Genomic DNA, 18,420 nt, shown 5'->3' on the forward strand with positions numbered 1-18,420 from the left:
GATGTTTACGCGGGAAAATGCTTCGGAGATCGCTTTGGATTTTTCTGTGGAAATCACTTCGGAAATCCCGTTAAATCCTTTTGGTTTTGTTGTGTGTGTGTTCTATGAATAATCCTCGTCGCCAGATGTGGTGTTTACGGTTAAATAACCACTGAGACGTTCGGTAGAAACACAACGATATTTAATCAACCTGTGAGACGAAACCCGACTACAGAATAGCTTCTCTTCATAAGGACCGCGTGTGCATTCCGAACATTATGATTGGCAGCTGTCAGAAACACTACACTTCTCTTAAAGAGTTTCAATCATTGGTAGTTTGCCAGATTATTTGCTGCAGAATTAAGATATTTTTGCAGATTGAAGACAATTTATGCACAATTTTACATTCTTTGTGTATAGTTGAGGCATTGTCCAATCTAGCTGCACAAGTTTGCTAATGACTAATTAAGGGACCAGTCATTATTAATGTATGGGAAAAAAAGTTGTGGAAAGATCAAAATTTCTATAAGCCCCTCTCCCTCCAGACCATGTAAATCAACCCTCCCCCTTATTACCTATGTTATGACCCCCGGTCACCTCATATCTCCTCTTACATACCTAGTACTTAATAAAATTCATGTCACATATAGGCAGTGAGATGATTACTTTGCATAACAACAGAACTGTTTCACATACATTGTTGCACTCTACTTTTTTACTATTTTGGACCACTCTTAAAGTATACTGCAAACTGTTGCCCACCCTAAACTTCTCCATAAAAAGTTTCGCCTGCCCACCCTCCAACAAATCTGAAATAGCCTTGTCCCCATCCCTTATTTTTTCCCTTCTCCTCCCTCCACATATTTAATGACCAGTCCCCAAGTCAGGAGTCAAATGATTTGTCAATCACAAGTCATGCAATCATGAAGTCCTGTTACCAGTTAATTAAAGATATTTCAGTTTGCGTGAAAACGTTTGCAATCACCTTAAAAAGACAATGCAATATATAAAAAAATCACAGCAAAATAAACCAACACATCTGGAGTACAAATCAAGTTTTTGACTGACAAAGTCCTTTTTAGTGACAGCCTAAACTAGGTATCGAGAATGGATACAAGCAAAACAGAGATTTTGGAAATTAGACACGAATTAGTTTGTAACATTATTTCTCAGTTGTCTGAGTAGGACACGTTGCTTGAAGTCATCCCAATATATTGCATTAAAGAAAATGATCGGAACGATGAAGATTACGCCAAGCTGTCAGTCTTACGTCTGTTGTACATGAATTAATTTTTTCATTCAAATCCTAAAGGAGTATGCTACCTTGCAAACTGCCTAGAGACGCGCAAAAAAATGCGAGAAACGGAAGTTCGAATACGAGTGGTGTTCGAATTACCGAGAAATGCTCTTCGAGGAAAACGGTTTTGGGTGCTTTATTCGTTATTCAATTCATTATTCTGGAAGGTTATTTCCTAAATTTTCGACAATTCTCCATTGCGATGATTGAATTAAATTTGTCTGTGTTTTTCTGTCGGTTTTTTTTTTCATGATAACTTTAGAAGGTAATCTTTTCCGCTTTTCTATGGATTCCTCATCGATCACTTTTGATCTGATGTATTGATTCCACAGTAAACATATGTATTGTATTAAAGTGATGGTAGTAATCTAGTTGAAGATGAAGGTTTGCGAAAGTTGCACGATATGTGCTTCGTTTATGTTCAGTTCCGTAAAGCAAATGACGTAACTTCCTTGTGCCTGCATTTGTTGGCTCCAACAGATCACGACTCGAAGTGAGTTCTGTCTCGCGAACTGGTATTTGTGAGAACATGGCAGTTGATTTACATACACATATTGCCTGCTGATACTGAATAGAATGAGGACCTTATTTACGATTATGCTAAACTCGAGTAGCAACAAACAGAGTCAAGTATACCTACACTTGGTGCACTTAACCGGCCGGGAACAACTCACTCTATCCTCTGTCAATGTCGTAGGCATACACGAGAGTTTAACTGGGACCAGACAAACTTCTTTCGACAATACTCCAAAATATAACTGTTGCCTTGTACGCCTAAAAGTGAATAACGGGAAATCACGCTATAGATCAAAATATTATCGCTTCATAAAAGTTTGGGGCTCCCCCACGTCCCACAATGCCTTGAGTATGGCTATGATGTCATGCCCAAAAAAACAACTATCGTTTCACAAAGCGTTGATTCTTAGAGAAAGTGCGTTGCATGTTAAGGCCAAGCAAAGGCTTCAGAGTAGTCGAATAACCCTTCGGTGACTAGTATCAGGGATTTCGCCACTCAGAATATTATCCTAGGCTTACCATACGAAGGTAGAGAATATGAACTGCCCATGTCAGTCTAACCACAGCAGACAGGTATGAAGATCTCCCAAACGTAGTGTATTAAGGTTTTTCAAGTTTGTTAGTCACCTTTATATACGAGAAAGTCGCTCCCATTATATGAGTTTTGTCCTCACGTTACCTAAAACATTGTCTTTGCAAAGACAAGAAAATAACTTTAAAAAATTTTCTTTGCAAGAGCAAAATACCGGTGAAAAAGCAGAAAAAAATTAAAAGGATCGTAAATAAAAAAAGCCTGACACCACCCTTTGGCCACGAAACGCAATCGACGGCTACCTTGGAAGTCTTTGCATTGGAGTAAAGGACCAACTAATTGTATTATCCTTCAAATTTGGAGTCAACAGATTAGCAAAAGAATCAGACCTACCGGAATTGGAATGCTAGTCGTGACATTCAATCTGTTTATCTGCAATTCCTGGACGAGACGTTCACCTTCCAAGACGTTCGCCTTCGCGAGTAGCCTTCCAACCTCAGCAATTTTGAGGGATAAACGTTTTGTATTTTTGAGTAGAGATGGCCTGTCTTTTGCTGTCAGAAAAAGACTTTTTACACCAACAACCGTACACAGGCCACACCCACTTCCTTTCATCTCTAGTTTGACGTTTACGCGGTCGATTACAAGTTACTAAGTGAAGGATATCACGTGTCGCGGATCATAACTATGTGAAATATTCTAGTGACCTCGACAAATCAATCTACTTAAAAAAGCCCATTGATTTGGGTAATGAATGCGCCATGAACAAACTTAAGGAATTAAGGTGATGCCTACCGTAGAAACACATTTTTTTTAATATAGTCTGCAAACGTTGTCAGAAATGAGGCGCTGTGCCTAATAAGGCTGGAATCGACTCTTTGCCGAAAAAGCAGGAAGGGAAATTTAAAAAAAAGAGTCAGTTTTCAAAGCAAATTAACCACCGATCCAGCTTGAACTTTCCTGAAAAATTCATCATCAATTTTAAGTGGCTCTGCAACAGAAAGGAATGTCAAGTATAAAGTACAACCAAAAAACTTTAATTTATTTTCTCCACCTAGCTATCTTAACCAGTGTATTGTTAACTTTTAAGCTAAACAATGATATAATTCGCTAAAATTGTTTGAAAGTAAATAATTTTTTCTATTCTAATCAATGAACATGGGCGTTAACTATCAAAAGAGGCTAATTCAGAGAATTGAGATGTATTGAGACAAAAAATTTGTGGTAAAATCACAAGCTCGCTACAATCGCAACAACACTTTGACATCCGCTTAAAAAAACCTTATTTAAAAAAAAAACAAAAACTAAATTCTCTAAATCCCCTCACTGCTAAAATATTCACACTTCAATACGGATGCAAGGGTATTCTACGAGAAATATGTGATTATAATATATTTTTGTTCCGTTTTTTTTTTTTTGTCTTTTTACTTACTTAAACCTTAAAAAGCTAAGATATTTACGCCAATGGAGCGTTGGTCAAACCTCGCGTGTACATTTTTCCCAAATGACCGTTTATTCACGCTTAAGTCATGTTCACAGAAATTTCTCTAATATTACGTTAAAATTAAGCTTAACATACACTATACAATAGTTTACCATTTATATCACCTGCAAGAGTAGACTAATTTTGCGTGTTTCTTACCAAACCAGAGCCGCAAACTGAGAAACGTCAAAGCACATAACGAATAATAAAGAAATTATACACAACGAGTTATAGCACAATTGTATTTGACTCTCTCAGCATGGTAAGAAGTAAACGATCGTCATGGTTGTAAATACAACATGTACTGCGAGAAGGACCTTACTACCTCAATGATCAATACTAATTATCATTACCTAAAAGACTAGAAAAGTATTAATATGAACTCTTTTATCTTCAGAGTTAATCATTTTTGTTCGAAATTAACCCATGTAGTTATTACTATGGCATCGTGACTGCATAATCTGAGTAAATGCTGTCTATCATTAAAAAAAAGAAGCCCGTCTAAATTGGTCCCTGATCTCCCGAGTTCATGTTTGATCCCGATATTATTTTAAAGCAACCTCTCACTAAAAATGTTTCCCGCTGGTCTAACCTAGTTTACAGATCGTCAGTATCTACAATAATCTTCATAAACATGGTGTCGTCCCTGACATATGCGTGATTATTAAGCTCAGCAAGCGAGCAGAACATTGGACACCCACTGGCGATATTTGCTTCTCTTCTTGGCCTCTGAAAGGATGAGCTGTTCGGATCAGGTCTGATGGAGTCGATTACGTGTTCCACGTCATCCTGATCCAGTAACATGAAGGTGACCTTTTGTCTGAATGGCCAGCGGAGAAGGACGTCATAATGACCGCGCATGATCACAAAGTAGACAGAGATGTGCGTTCCTCTACCCATTCCATCGCCGTTCAGATAGACACGCGCGTACATCTTATAACCGTAGCGACTGGTCGAGAAACTTGGACTGACGACGGAGACTTCCTCTCCATTAACTGCATCATTCCGTTTACGTGAAAAACCGGAAATCTTCCATAAAAGCTGGCCATCGTAGCTTGAGATATCTTGCTGTCTTACGTAATCCTTCAAATCCGCCAGGGTAACATTTGTAAGTGCCAGTGTGTGTTTGATGGATTCAAGTACCATTTTGATGTCCGCAGCTTCCTTTTCAAGACTGGCGACCCGTTGTGCAAAAGCAAGGCTCTGAGCTCTACTATTGGACTCACTGGGTGTTCCAGAGAAAGGACCTGCACTTGACGGATTTGCTGAAGCCACTGTCCTCTCCTGGGCATTAGGATCTTGGCATGTTGCGAGTGGACGTCGAGATCCATCTGCCAACAGCTGACCATCGAGGTGCTCCTGTAGTTGTTGAACTGCTTCGCGTAATCCACGTTGTTCATCCTGGAGGTGGTACACTGACTGATGCAGGTTATCTACAACAATTCCCAGGTTGTCCATCTGGCAGTGGAGATAATTGTGATTCAAGCGAAGATGTTCCTGATTACAATATTAAGAAATAAGAGAACAACCAGCTTTTCTTTAGCTTGCCTCTTACAAGTTACTCAGTCTAGTTGGCTAAAGGCGAGAATGCAGTTCGAGTCTAAAGAAGGCTTGGTGTTACATCAATCAACCAAGGTAAAAGGTTTCAAGTCCAGCTGCTACTAACCGAAGCAGCTGCAGAAAAACACTATTCAGTAAACTAATCACAAAATAGTGACACGTGTTCGCGTAACTTAAAGGGCAATTCTAACTATCTTTGACTCAATATATATATTCCTTCTGAGTTGCACCGCGTTCGCCCCCTATCGAGTTCGCCCCTTCGAGTTCGCCCCTACCTTATGCCGTGTTCGCCCCCTCACTTTTCGAGGTCGACCCCATCAAGTCGAGTTCGCCCCTTGATTGAGCGATATCCAGATGAGTTGATTTGTGACGAAGGCACTAGCAGAATGTGCCAAAAGTCACGTCAGCGACGACCATTTTGAATTTCGGCAATTGCGTGGAACCTGCTTGGGAACTGGGTTGACGGAATCAACTAAATACTCTGCGTGGGATCTGGGGTTACCAGAAATAACTGTATACACTGAACTTGTGATAAAGAGAACCACACGGTTTATCTAACGAACACGAAATGTGTTGATCGTAACAACCAGACTTGAGAAGATGCAAACCACGCTTTCATCGCGACAGCATTGCTTAGGTTGTTAGACTTGTACCCGTTTAGCTTTATTTATGAAATTAAGACTGAATAATTTACTCATCAACTTACGAATCAACTCATCTGGATATCACTCAATCAAGGGTCGGACTCGACTAGATGGGGTCGAACTCGAAAAGTGTGGGGGCGAACACGGTATAAGGTAGGGCGAACTAGAAGGGGCGAACTCGATAGGGGGCGAAAGCGGCGGATACCTTCCTTCTTAATAGGTGTATTTTTCAGAAACCGGTTTAAACCCCCTGACGAGTTCTCCTGCTTCACCTTTGCCTAAATCTTCAATTATGTTCCACCAGAGTAGCTTAGAACATAAAGAGGATAAAGAATCTTTCTGGAACGATCCAAATGGCACGAACACACAAAAGATAGATACACGTATTACAGTTAGTCCGCAATTCTCGTTTTAATCACGTTTGCCCTTGGCAACGCGTCCACAACATTCAATTGATTGGCAAAATAACATATTTGTTACTTATCTAATGTGTTAAACCTTTCATAAAGAAACACAAGCAGTACTTTATCATAAAGCATTACATCTTAAGCATCCAAGGTCCCACCTTTTTCTCATTTAATATTCAAAAAGGTGAGGGAGGCAACTGCATACGCAAGGTGAAAACTTCCTACTTTAAGATCATCAATTTTGCGCAATTACTCTTCTTTACCTGAACTAATATACGAATAGCAACTATCATTTACTCTATGATCTGTAGATTGTCTCAATAAATGACATCCAATACCTTCATTCTGCAGAAATCAAAAACTTCATCACAAAATCGGCATTTCTCTGGTCTGAAAATGCACTCCTTTTCCAAGTGTTCAGCAATTTTTCCTCTTTTCACAAGCATCCTGCAAGCATCATACACACAAGGGACTACCAAAAACTTGCATTCCCTTTTTTCATGATCCTGTTTAAGACAATTTTTAGCAAACTGCTTTACATAAATGTAGCAAAGTAAGTAATGAGCACAGGCCTAATCAAAACTGAATTTGTAAAAGCATTAGCATGCTTCTGATACATAGGCCCTGTGTTGTGCCTTGGGCTTTGTCTCATGTGATTGGATGAATTTAATGAGTAAATCCATCACCATTGAATATACTAACTAAAGTAATAATAATAATGATAATAATAATAATAATAATAATAATAATATTATAATGATTAATATTACGTTTATTTTTATTGAACATAAATGTTATCATTATCATTAATATAATTAAGTGCTAATCAACTATTGCACATATTACCACTCGGAAAAGATGAAGATGATGGTTATAATATTCATCACAACATCAATAATAAGTTAATAGGGGAGCACCATGGTATATTTTCTTAAAATTTTTGTTATTGTGATATTTTAAACTACAATCCTCCCTTCCCCTCCCCCTACTGTATTATTTTGTATTAGTGCTCTTGATTTTATAATCTTGTCAATCATATCCACAGAGCTTGAACATGACATTGGAAAATGATGTGAACACTTAACTTCAAGTACTCTCGTTCTTTTTCAGAATTAAGTTGAATTTTTTTAGCTTTTTTTTATCAAAATTTGCTCCCTGTTTTGTTTCTCATTAAAAATGTTAATTACAAATTTAAAAATCAGAGGTTAGACTATTTTTTTTAATGATATTGGATTTTTTACACAACATACCTAAGTCCCAAATTAGAAAAAACATCATCAGATTTACAGTCATCAGTTAAACAGTTGACACATAATGTTTTACTTTTAGGCCATAACTGGACACGAGAAAAATATTACCTCTAGATGGCAAATCATTCCTCTCCACATGCACCCCTCATCCTGATGGTTGCAGCCAACCTCCTGACAAAGAATTTCCCGCTCCATAAATTTGTCATGGAAACTTTCATCCTGTTAATAAGTAATTCATTCAGTAAGGCCTAAAATTAAGCTGCTGTCAGTACAGAGATTCCTTCCAGATTTGTTTTGCTTTCTGCTAAATAAAACATTCTCTTGGAAGTTAAATAGTAATTTTACAAATTACCCTTTTCGACAAATGTTTAAATCTTGCATCTGATGAAATAAACTACTATTTCTCACACACAATAGGGAGCAACGTCAAGCTGAACCTGATGCAACCCTACTTTTATTACAAAGCATCAAAATAGTACCGTAATTTTCGGTTGTTTACCCGCAAGGCCGATTACCCGCACCAGCCGATTATTGCATACGGCGAAAAAAAAAGTCAATAGATTACCCGCACTAGTGGATAACCCGCACGTTATGTTATTCAACTTTTTGGTGGCGAAAACGTGACATTAGGGTGATACATTTAAGCCTTTTAAAAATTGTCTGATCCAACTTTCGAAAACTTGAAAGCGTCTTTGTCGAGTTTAAAGGTCAAAGAAATTCAGACGCGTGCACAATTCTGTGTCAATATTAGCATGTGCTTTATTGATAAGATTATATAGTAAAAACACTAGCGGCCCATGCCCAAATCTCAACGTTTCGTACTTGACAGAATGCGAATTTGTGGCCACATTTTGTGCGAGCGATCGTTCAGTGTCATGTTGATTTGTTGAAAAAAAGCTGGGTGAGTGTTAAAACTTGAATTATAAAGTACTGTCGGCGATTTCTGAAAAAAAATCGACATCTCCGGTTCTATTGGGCCTAACAAGTCGCTTAAAAAGCGAAAATTCTCTTTAGCTCAAGCTAGTGTTAAATGGAAATTTGTTACTGATGCGCCGGATATCTTTGGATTATTTTTGTCACCATCAAGGTTTTGTTTTCACGCGTTCCGATAGCAATTTGTTAGTCGCGCAACTAATTATGCGTGAAATAAACTCAAGTCGGCATCATGTTTTCATGACGCTTTGCGGCACTCTTAATACAATAAAATTCATTTGAGAAGTGGAAACGCATGTTGGTGATAATTTTTTTCAGTACTACAGATCAATCAACTAGAAAAATGCTCCCTTAAGTACAACTTACATTGCCTAAATGAAAACCTTTTACCTACAAAGGCTTGACTCGCAATAGTGAAAGAGATAACTAGGTGACATAGAGGCAATAAAACTACCCGGCTTGAAGGGTGCACGAGTAGGAGGGAGGTCAGGTAACTGCAATCAGCAACAAGAAACCTTGTAAATCACAACCAACCACCTGACTAGACCCCTGCACACTAGACCCAGACTTCAATGTGTGTGAGAAAAACATTTTCTGCTTCTTTCATTCTTCAGCCAGCCCTTGCTTATGCAAATAACTCTGCATGTTAACAGCAACTTTTGAGTGTAACCTGCACAAAGAAAGCAACTCCTGCTGTAACTTGCATAAAGAAAGCATTTGACATTAATTTAGAGCTTTTGCAATAACATTTTAAATGATACATGAAATATAGCAATCATAGAGTTTTTATGATTACCGTAATTTCTGGTCGTTTACCCGCGGGTAATCTGTTGATTTTGCATAAACGCGTGCCACTGCGGGTAATAGGGAGGTGCGGGTTATGTGACAATTTTAAAATCTACTGGTAGTTGAATTGAAAAAAATTCTCACCTACATGCGTTTCCACCTCTCAAATGAATTTTACTGTATTAAGAGTGCCACAAAGCGGTACGAAAACATGATGCTGACTCGAGTTTATTTCATGCATAATTAGTTGCGTGACGAACAAATTGTTATCGGCACGAGTGAAAACAAAATCTTGATGGTGACAAAAATAATTCAAAGATATCCGGCGCATCAATAACAAATTTCCATTTAACACTAGCTTGAGCTAAAGAGAATTTTCCCGTGTTAAGGGACTTGTTAGGCCCAATAGAACCGGAGATATCCATTTTTTCTCAGAAATCGCCAACAGTACTTTATAATTCAAGTTTTAACACTCACCCAGCTTTCTTTCAACAAATCAACATGGCGCTGAACGATCGCTCGCACAAAATGTGGCCACAAATTCGCATTCTGTCAAGTATGAAACGCTGATATTTGGGCATGGGCCGCTAGTGTTTTAACTGTATAATTTTATCAATAAAGCACATGCTAATATTGACACAGAATTGTGCACACGTCTGAATTTCTTTGACCTTTAAACTCGACAAAGAAGCTTTCAAGTTTTCGAAAGTTAGATCAGACAACTTTTAAAAGACTGAAATAGTATCACCTTAAAGTCACGTTTTCGCCACCAAAAAGTTGAATAACATAACGTGCTGGTTATCCACCCGCGGGTAATCTGTTGACTTTTTTTTTCGCCGTATGCAATAACCGGCCGGTGCGGGTAATCGGCCGGAAATTACGGTACTTCAACAGACAGACTATAACATTTTGAGATTTCAACTTGAATTTCAACTGCAGTTTAATTAGTATAGCTCACACAAGGAACATTTACCAGCTTGGAACAATGAAGCAGCTTACTTTAATTCTGAAGTCATTTTCTTTCAAGCTGTCTGTTTGAAAAAGACAATTTCTCAACTAATGTTTGTTTTTGTTTTTGTTTCCAACTGATACACCTGTAACTGCAATTTTCAGTTAGTTTCATACAGGACGAGGTCAGGGTGTCAGTATTTAAGGCCAGATTTTATGGCACAACTTAATTGAGGCAGACAAGATAAAATTTGACTGTATGACAATGCACCAATAGTTTTGGGTGGTATCCTGTATGTGTATAAGCATTTAAGAACCACCACAATTCAATAATGGCTAAGACCACCAGCTGAGCTAGCCCCTATAACTGATGTGGTTAAAAATGCTTGGGTTACTAATGATTCAAGTTACAGCCTCAACTCTTTAACACCTCAGCATGCATGTTTAAGTAAAATGTCAAAAGTTTATAATAAGAAATTATTGGTTGAGATTGAGCATGTTATTATTAATTATTTATGCAAAGGTCTAAGTTATCTGCTAAAGGCAAAGGCCGAGGCCGATAACACAGATATGAGGTTTAATAATCCATGATATCATGTGTTCAGTAATTGGTTTATAATACATTTTCCAGACAATTTGCAAAAGAAGGCACCTCTCTCTGTGTTTTCAAAAGTTTGAAAACACTTTTAAACAGGCAAGGCCAGGGGCTTGGAAACTAGGTAGACTTTGAACTTGACATGATAACCCAATATCTGATTTGTTTCTACAAGCGGGAATATGGAAAGGGGGAATGGGAAATTGAAAATGGGAGAATGATTTTTTTTTTAGATTTATTGTTGTTATGTGGTTTGTTTTCTTTAATCTTTTTTAAGTGGTGATGATTGATATTCACACTTTCTTTTTTTCTTTTTCAAAAACATTTGATCTGAAAAACTTGCTGAATTTTTTGCCAACCTTTCAAGCACCTCATGTCCTGCCTCAGAAGCTTCCAAATTTTGGATAACCAAACATTCATGTTTTCTTTAACCATTAGCTGTCATGATATGCAAGCTGTGCCCTGAGGATAAAATTTCATTGGGAAAAAATTACTTTAGTTCACTAGTCTAGTTTGGTGATGACTGGATTTTTCTTGTCCATCTGACCCTTTATCTTTCAAGTGAAACGAATACAGGTGCTGCTTTAACTCAAATATCTGTGACTCATCCTGAGTTCCATTGAATTGGAAGCAATTTGGAAAACATATGGTTTTGACAAGAAATTGTCACTAGTAGCAAGTCTTGAAGCCAGCACAGGTAGTGCAAGTGTCAACCAAAGTGCAAAAGACCAGCAAGAAAAGAGGATCCATTCCTCCATAGCTCATTGAGCAAGACTTTCCTCTCTGTCTTTTAAGAGCAAGATGGGTTTGTGATTGACATGTAATTCAATCAGTGAAGTTTTGGTCAAAGGATATTAGTTTGCAGTGACCACTGCCAAAATTTGGAAAGTGCAAAACATTTTAATTCACTTTAGTGTGACCCTGTCCTAGTAGAGGTTTTCTTGATCAGACACAAACCACTTGCCCCACTTTTAAAGCTTAGGTGGCTGCAGCGAAACTGAAAAATCATATCAGTTCTAGGAATAATCTCATGACCTAAAGACATCCCAAGCTGATAATCAATTTAAAAGGTTGAGAGCAGTAATTTGCATAAATAGTTCACGCATGGTGCATCAGACTTCTGAACTTCCATGAGTTTCTCACCAATGTAAGTAATCTCATCCTTGAAGTGTGAACGAATACCCAAACAGAGCTTCAATTGTTGAAGTTCATTGAAATCATTCCTTCCTTTGGAAAATTAATTGAAATTATTATAAAAGTTATATTCATTACTTGCTTCAGAAAGGGGCTAAATGAAACAAGTCAGGGTAGCTTCTTTCTTTATCATCAATGTATTCCGTTTCTTAAATTTTATGCCTGAAAGTTTTTGAAAGAGAATGTGGATATTGGTAATGACTGCTGAAAAAGATATGTTCCACATTATAAGCAGTAAATCTAAAAAAAAAAGGAAAAAAAAATTTCCAATTTTTAATTTCCCCCCCCCCCCCCCCATTCTTCATTCCCAATTTCTCATTCTCCATCTCCTACTCTCCATTCCCTATTTCTCATTCCCACTTTTACATCATAATAACCCAATATCTGGTGTAGATATTGGGTTATCATATTGAGTTCAAAGTCAAAGTATCATGTTCTGCAAAAGTATACTCCTAACCAATCAGGGTTTTCATAATAAGTTTAAAAAATGTAAAATATAATTTACTATCTGAACAAAATTCGGATTGATACCTCTCGAATAACTTGTCCATCTTCTACACAGTACACATCTGTTGCAGATCTGTTTAGAAAATATATAAAACAAAAAAGAAATATAAAAAAAGATAACAAGAAACCAAACAAATAACAACATTTCAGTTATCTCATGAAAAATTAGTAAAGAAAGAATTATTATCATACTAATGGCTAACAGGTCTTCAGGTTCTCTAAGCTAATCTCTAAGCTGTTGGAGCTCAAGAAAATGCAATTTTTGGTACTCAGACTTGGTAAAAAAACAAGAGCTGGTTTATTTGTATGATTTAATTCACGTTTAAATAAATTTAATTTGACCAGCAGATTGAATTAATCAAAGCACAGCCATGTTCTTGCAACTGCAGAAAAGAAGCCTGAAAAAAATTTCAGGCTTCGACAGAATTTGAACCAATGCCTCCCAGATACTAGTTTGACACTATTATCATTACTGAGCTAAGAAGCCAAAGTTAGAAGCGGAGCACATTTCTTCTTGGCTATTTTCTGGAAATGTACTTTTTACCTAAAGTGGCAATATTAGATATTGGTTCAAGGCTTTCAAAGATTTTCAAGTTGGAGAAAGATAAGTAATAATATGATATCAAGAGCCAAGTTATTTCTTACATTTAACAATTCTCCAAAAGGGAATACATGTAATTCAGTCAGCAACTCAAAACCAGACATGACAAGGTTAGAACTTGTGTTTAAATAAACTTTCTACACCAGTGGATTGTTTAGAGACCAAATTATAACTCTTCCAGGTGCGGTTGTTTGGATAAAGATTTTTAAAACTGAGTTTCTTAGATATCTGCTATTTTACCTCTAGACTAATATTAAATGTAATAATAATAATAATAATAACAATAATATTACATTTTTTTGAGGGAGCATATGCATGCATGATTCAAATAGAGAGGCACAAAAATAACTATCCAGAAAAATTTCATTTCCACTCGAAACTCGATAGATACTCTGGTATCTTGTCTTTTCGTACAAGAGTCTTTTCTTCGAAGTCTTTTCCGGTAGTTAGATAACGGCGTAATATGTGACTAACACAGTTTATAGACTGTACAATTTTACGTCACTATCTGCATCGGTGTATATACTGTAAGATTTTAAGCCATTAACTAACGGCATAAAATCTTACAGTATATAATATACCGAATGGAAGAAATTATGCCGTAAGTTACTAACGTAAAATCTTACAAATAAACACTACCGACTGAAAGAAATTGCGCCATTTGTTACTGGCATAAAATCTTACATATATACACTTGGTTATATATATTCTCCCAGTCTTTTCTTCAAATATCAAGTCTCTTCGTCAAAGTTAAATCATTGTTTTAAATGAAGTTGTAACGCGATATATTCTATTAAATAGTGACAAAAATGAAGACTTGCCGTTTAATTATTTCGCATGAAAGAAATGGGAATAGTAGGCTTGTTGTTAAGCGTCTATTGGGCGTGATAGACAAGTGTAACATCACTAAGTGTGCGACATAACCAATAACATAGTCCAAGATGATAAGGAAAATAAAAGCCAAAAATAACCCCAAATAAGTATCTTCTCCGTGTATTTATCGTAATTCACGACGTCAAATTCTTTGAAGTAAGCTTTCGGTGTGTCTTCGTTTCCGTTTACCGGGCCATTTTTAGGGAGGATTGGTGACTAAAGATGGCGACGGCTCGCACCGATAAGTTCTTTATATAGCTTTATCTTGACTTCGCAAAAGTTATATATTTGCTTTGAGAAAAGACTTAACAATTAGACGAACAGACTTAGATGAAAAAGCTTTTAGACGAAAAGACCATAATTCGATACCCTACTAATCCTTCGTTTCGCGAAAACATTTGTCAAAAATCACTTTGAAATAACACAAGCTGCCACGAGCTTACTTACACAAAACAACACGAGTGGCAATATATATGTCCGCATGAAGTCTGAATCGGCTCTCTCAGCACAAATCCACATAGTCTACAATAGAAGTTGCCGTTGAGCTTGTCCATGTCGGAAGAACTTACACGAAAACCAGGCATTTCACAAGGATTTTCTTTCTCGTAACCATACGAGAAAGGAAATAAAAAATCCTCTATACCCAATGAAGTTCAAAGAACTGTGGCACCCTCAATTGAATGAAGAAGACGCACCGCGCGCACGGGAATATGTGAATTTCAAATTCACAAACGACAAGAATCTTCCTCCACGAACACCATATCCCTGAATAACTATTAAAAGCTAACAAACCAGTACATAGAATTCGGAAGGGAAATTTCCCTTCTCTAATTCATCACCTATTGGTCAGAATTAGATCGATGGCTAGAGCTAACATGACCTTGACCTTGGAATCGAACAGCTGAGCATGAACGGCGGCATCAGTGAATTTCAAATTCACAAACGACAAGAATCTTCCTCCACGAACACCATATCCCTGAATAGCTATTAAAAGCCAACCAACCAGTACATAGAGTTCGGTGGGGGACTTTCCCTCCTATTATTCATCACCTTCTATTGGTCAGAATTGGACCAATTTCTAGAGCTAACATGACCTTGACCTTGGAATCGAACAGGTAGGCATGAACGGCGGCATCAGTGACGCACTCCCGTTCTTACCACATTTTGACGTCATCTGTGATCTATTACTGAACAGACCAGATGAGCCCACGACATATCAGCGGCATCTTGTATGAGTATCCGCAGTTTACAACGTGACTTCCGTTTTTTCTTGTTAACGCGTACTCAGTGTACTCGAGTGATAGGAAGTTCGCGTATTGCGTTTGAGCCAGTTTCTGCTAGATTTGAACAGAAAAACAGGTCCTTCGTTGGACTGTAATGATACTTTGATCGATGGCGCTGTTAACGAAATGTTTGGCCGGTTCGTAAGTTGTCAACCTGGCTTCGGTCGATCTGATTGATTGGCAACACTCCTAGAAATCCTACACACCATCGACCTAAACCTCATAGCTGCCAAGTGAGCAGAAGAACAATGACATCAGAATACTCGAGAAAGATAAGTATTAATTTTAATTGCATTTGTGTTAAACTTATATGTATAGAAATTTCTGAAGAGGTACTTAATCAGAAGTTTATCACATGATAAGCCTTCAAACTTGTATTAAATAAATTGATGTACTTATTTCACAATTTTAAGATGATTGTGTGATGACCGTACACCGACGGTCAACATTCGAATATTCAGTTTGCGCTTCCTCCTAAATGTTAAGTATTTCAATTTGAACTTGTAGAATATAACCTATGGATTAAATGTGGGTCTATAAGTATCATCCATGAAATTCTTACAGACAATTTTCATCATGATATTAAAGCACTACAAACTCAAGAACAAGGAAAAATAAGTTACGCAGAAAACTGAGTTACGCAGAAAACTGACGGAGAAATTCATAGTTTTCATAATTTTGAATTCATTCATAATTTTGAATTACAAATCATTCAGACCATAGCCAATATTTGTGTGGTTACTGCTGATGATCAAACTTGACTGTCTAGATAATACATAGGTGTGGTTGGAATCAACTACAATAATATTTATTAGTACCTTGAAATTTAAGCTCTTAAATGAACCCTTTAAATTCTGATTGAAATAACATAAGGAAAGTGATTTTTGGATACATTTTAATCACATCGCAATTGTGTTATTGTTGCAATTATTGTGGCAAAACATGTGACCTCCTAATATATATATTTTTGTTCTTTACATGACTAGCTGTACAGTGTATGTAGATTTGCTTTTGTAGCAGGCAAGCTTCTACACTTGTTGCATCTCCATTTCTTATTAGTGTTGATTGTCCATGTAAGAATTGTCACACATGTTGGCTGATACCAGTGTTTACACTGGCAACACTCCACATATAGACTTTTTTTGTCATATGGCATTCTACACACACAGTAGATTGTCACTGCTTTTCTTTTGGTGATTGCATGATATGGTACCCGTTTCGACGTTCTTGGGAAAGGAACCATATTATGCAAGTCCAGGCAGTTGATGTAGTGTTTGCTCATTTTGTCTTGGTCATATGACTGCGCTGTGGGGTCTAGGCCATGGCATTAATCTGTAGCAAATGCCAGTGCAAACAAGCCACAGTCATTTGAATTTGTTTGCTTTTGCACTCTTTCATTAGAAAAAGCGACTGTAGAACCAGTATACAATAGCATGCGACTTGAATGATCAATGGCAACCGTGCTTACATTTTGATATAAGCTGTCATACACCTTGACAGTTCCAGGACTAGTAGCTATTGTGCTCTAGCAAACCCAGTGTGAGCCAGTGTTTATGATCGGTACAAACTCACTAATGGCTAGAGTGACTAATGCACCCATGTATCTGACCAGCATGTATCTCAGAATCATACAGCCATGTTGTCTTGTTTAAAATGTGATCCTTTGAATCTTCATACAGTATCAGGGTTGAGGTTGGGTCCTCAGGGTCCTGAAGATGCAACCATGACTTTGGATCAGGAGAGCTGTCAGCATAACTAAGACAGGAATTTGCTGGTTGTATTCTTTTGTAATGCCAGATGATAGGTTAGTAGAAGTTGTATCTTGCATTGAGTCATCACATATACCTGAGTTGATGGAGATAGTTGTGCTTTTGAGTGAGTGAGTAACATTTTCTTTGATGAAGGGTTGAGTATCTTCTTCAGCAGAGGTCTCCTTATTAATGGCTATTGCTTTCACAGGGTGTCACTTTTTTTCCCAGGGTCCTGTGGATGCAACCATGACTTTGGATTAGGACAGTTATCATCAGTTAATGAGACAGGAATTAGCTGGTCACATTCTTTTGCAGTAGACGATATGGTAGTGGAAGTTGTCTTTTGCATTTTTGGTTCCTTAACCTGAGATGATGGGGATAGTTGTATTTTGTGGTAAGGGTGTGATATTTTTGTTAAAGAAGGGTTGGGTATCTTGTTCAGATGTGGACGTCATCTTCAGGGTGTCGTCCTTTTCTTCTTTTTCTCTTTTTATTAATGAAAACCTCTTTTGGATTATTGGTAGGATTATGACAGATATTGAAACTTTTTTTCTGAGACTGTGGCAGAGTGGCTGGTTTCTTTGGCTGGCAAGGTAACTGAATAGGATGACTGTTTTTTCTTTTTAGTCTCAACTGGAGCGGCAAATGAGTATACCCTTTTTTTTGGCTTTGAGGACCTGTTTCAAGTGGTGACTTTTTTGGTTTTGCCATGATGTTTTTCTTTGGCTGAGTAACCTCCATGAAGATACCATTTTCTGATGGCACAAGGGGATGGAAGTTTCCCAGTGCCTTCTGAAGGTCTTGCTTAAGTGATTCTAGGGCTCTACCATCAGCACAAAGGTAGGTGAGATCTTGAATTTCTTTCAACAACTCTCTGCAACATCTTCCTTCATTCTGCACGCTTACTGACTGTTTGGAGTTCTTCCTATCAACCTCTGCTTTTTTTCCTGAATCTTCATGTGCTACAGGACTCTTTGTACTTGATGTACATTTACTGCTATATTCCTTTGATCCTTTTTCTTTCTCTTTTTGGGTTGAATCCTGCATTATGGTACAGTCAGTGGAGGAACATCCCTCAGAAGATAAAGGTGGAACTACATTCGGATCAATCTGGAAATAGGGGCTTGAACTGTAGTAAGGAGACATTGCTTCCCATCCTCATTCTGGAAAATGTTGGTAGATAGCCACAAAATGCTTGCATGGCCAGTGATGTCTTTGCCAGTCAGGACAAGTGCAGGAAGGCATGTTGCTGCAATCACCAAAGTGCACATGGTATGAAAT

General features: G+C 37.5%; 1 protein-coding gene across 1 annotated transcript; it reads right to left on the reverse strand.

The window, feature by feature from the left end:
• Window positions 1-3,377: 3,377 nt before the first annotated feature.
• On the reverse strand, window positions 3,378-15,207 carry LOC136280609 (TNF receptor-associated factor 2-like). The gene is made up of 5 exons (XM_066166163.1): window positions 14,553-15,207; window positions 12,656-12,704; window positions 7,777-7,887; window positions 6,757-6,924; window positions 3,378-5,304 (listed from the first exon to the last, which is right to left on the reverse strand). Exons 1-5 carry the CDS (start codon window positions 14,687-14,689, stop codon window positions 4,405-4,407), a joined length of 1,365 nt encoding a protein of 454 aa, XP_066022260.1. The 5' UTR covers window positions 14,690-15,207; the 3' UTR covers window positions 3,378-4,404.
• Window positions 15,208-18,420: the final 3,213 nt, after the last annotated feature.

This window comes from Pocillopora verrucosa, chromosome 4, assembly GCF_036669915.1.
Source record: "Pocillopora verrucosa isolate sample1 chromosome 4, ASM3666991v2, whole genome shotgun sequence".
NCBI lineage: Eukaryota > Metazoa > Cnidaria > Anthozoa > Scleractinia > Pocilloporidae > Pocillopora > Pocillopora verrucosa.

Bases quoted from the DNA above. Each gene is read 5' to 3' on its own strand.
- LOC136280609 (XM_066166163.1), bottom strand. From the start codon at position 14,689: ATGCCTGGTTTTCGTGTAAGTTCTTCCGACATGGACAAGCTCAACGGC. The intron at 7,888-12,655 runs GTATCAATCCGA...ACTTATTAACAG, and splicing joins ATGGACAAGTTATTCGAGAG to GATGAAAGTTTCCATGACAA. The intron at 6,925-7,776 runs GTAATATTTTTC...TGTCTTAAACAG, and splicing joins GAATGATTTGCCATCTAGAG to GATCATGAAAAAAGGGAATG.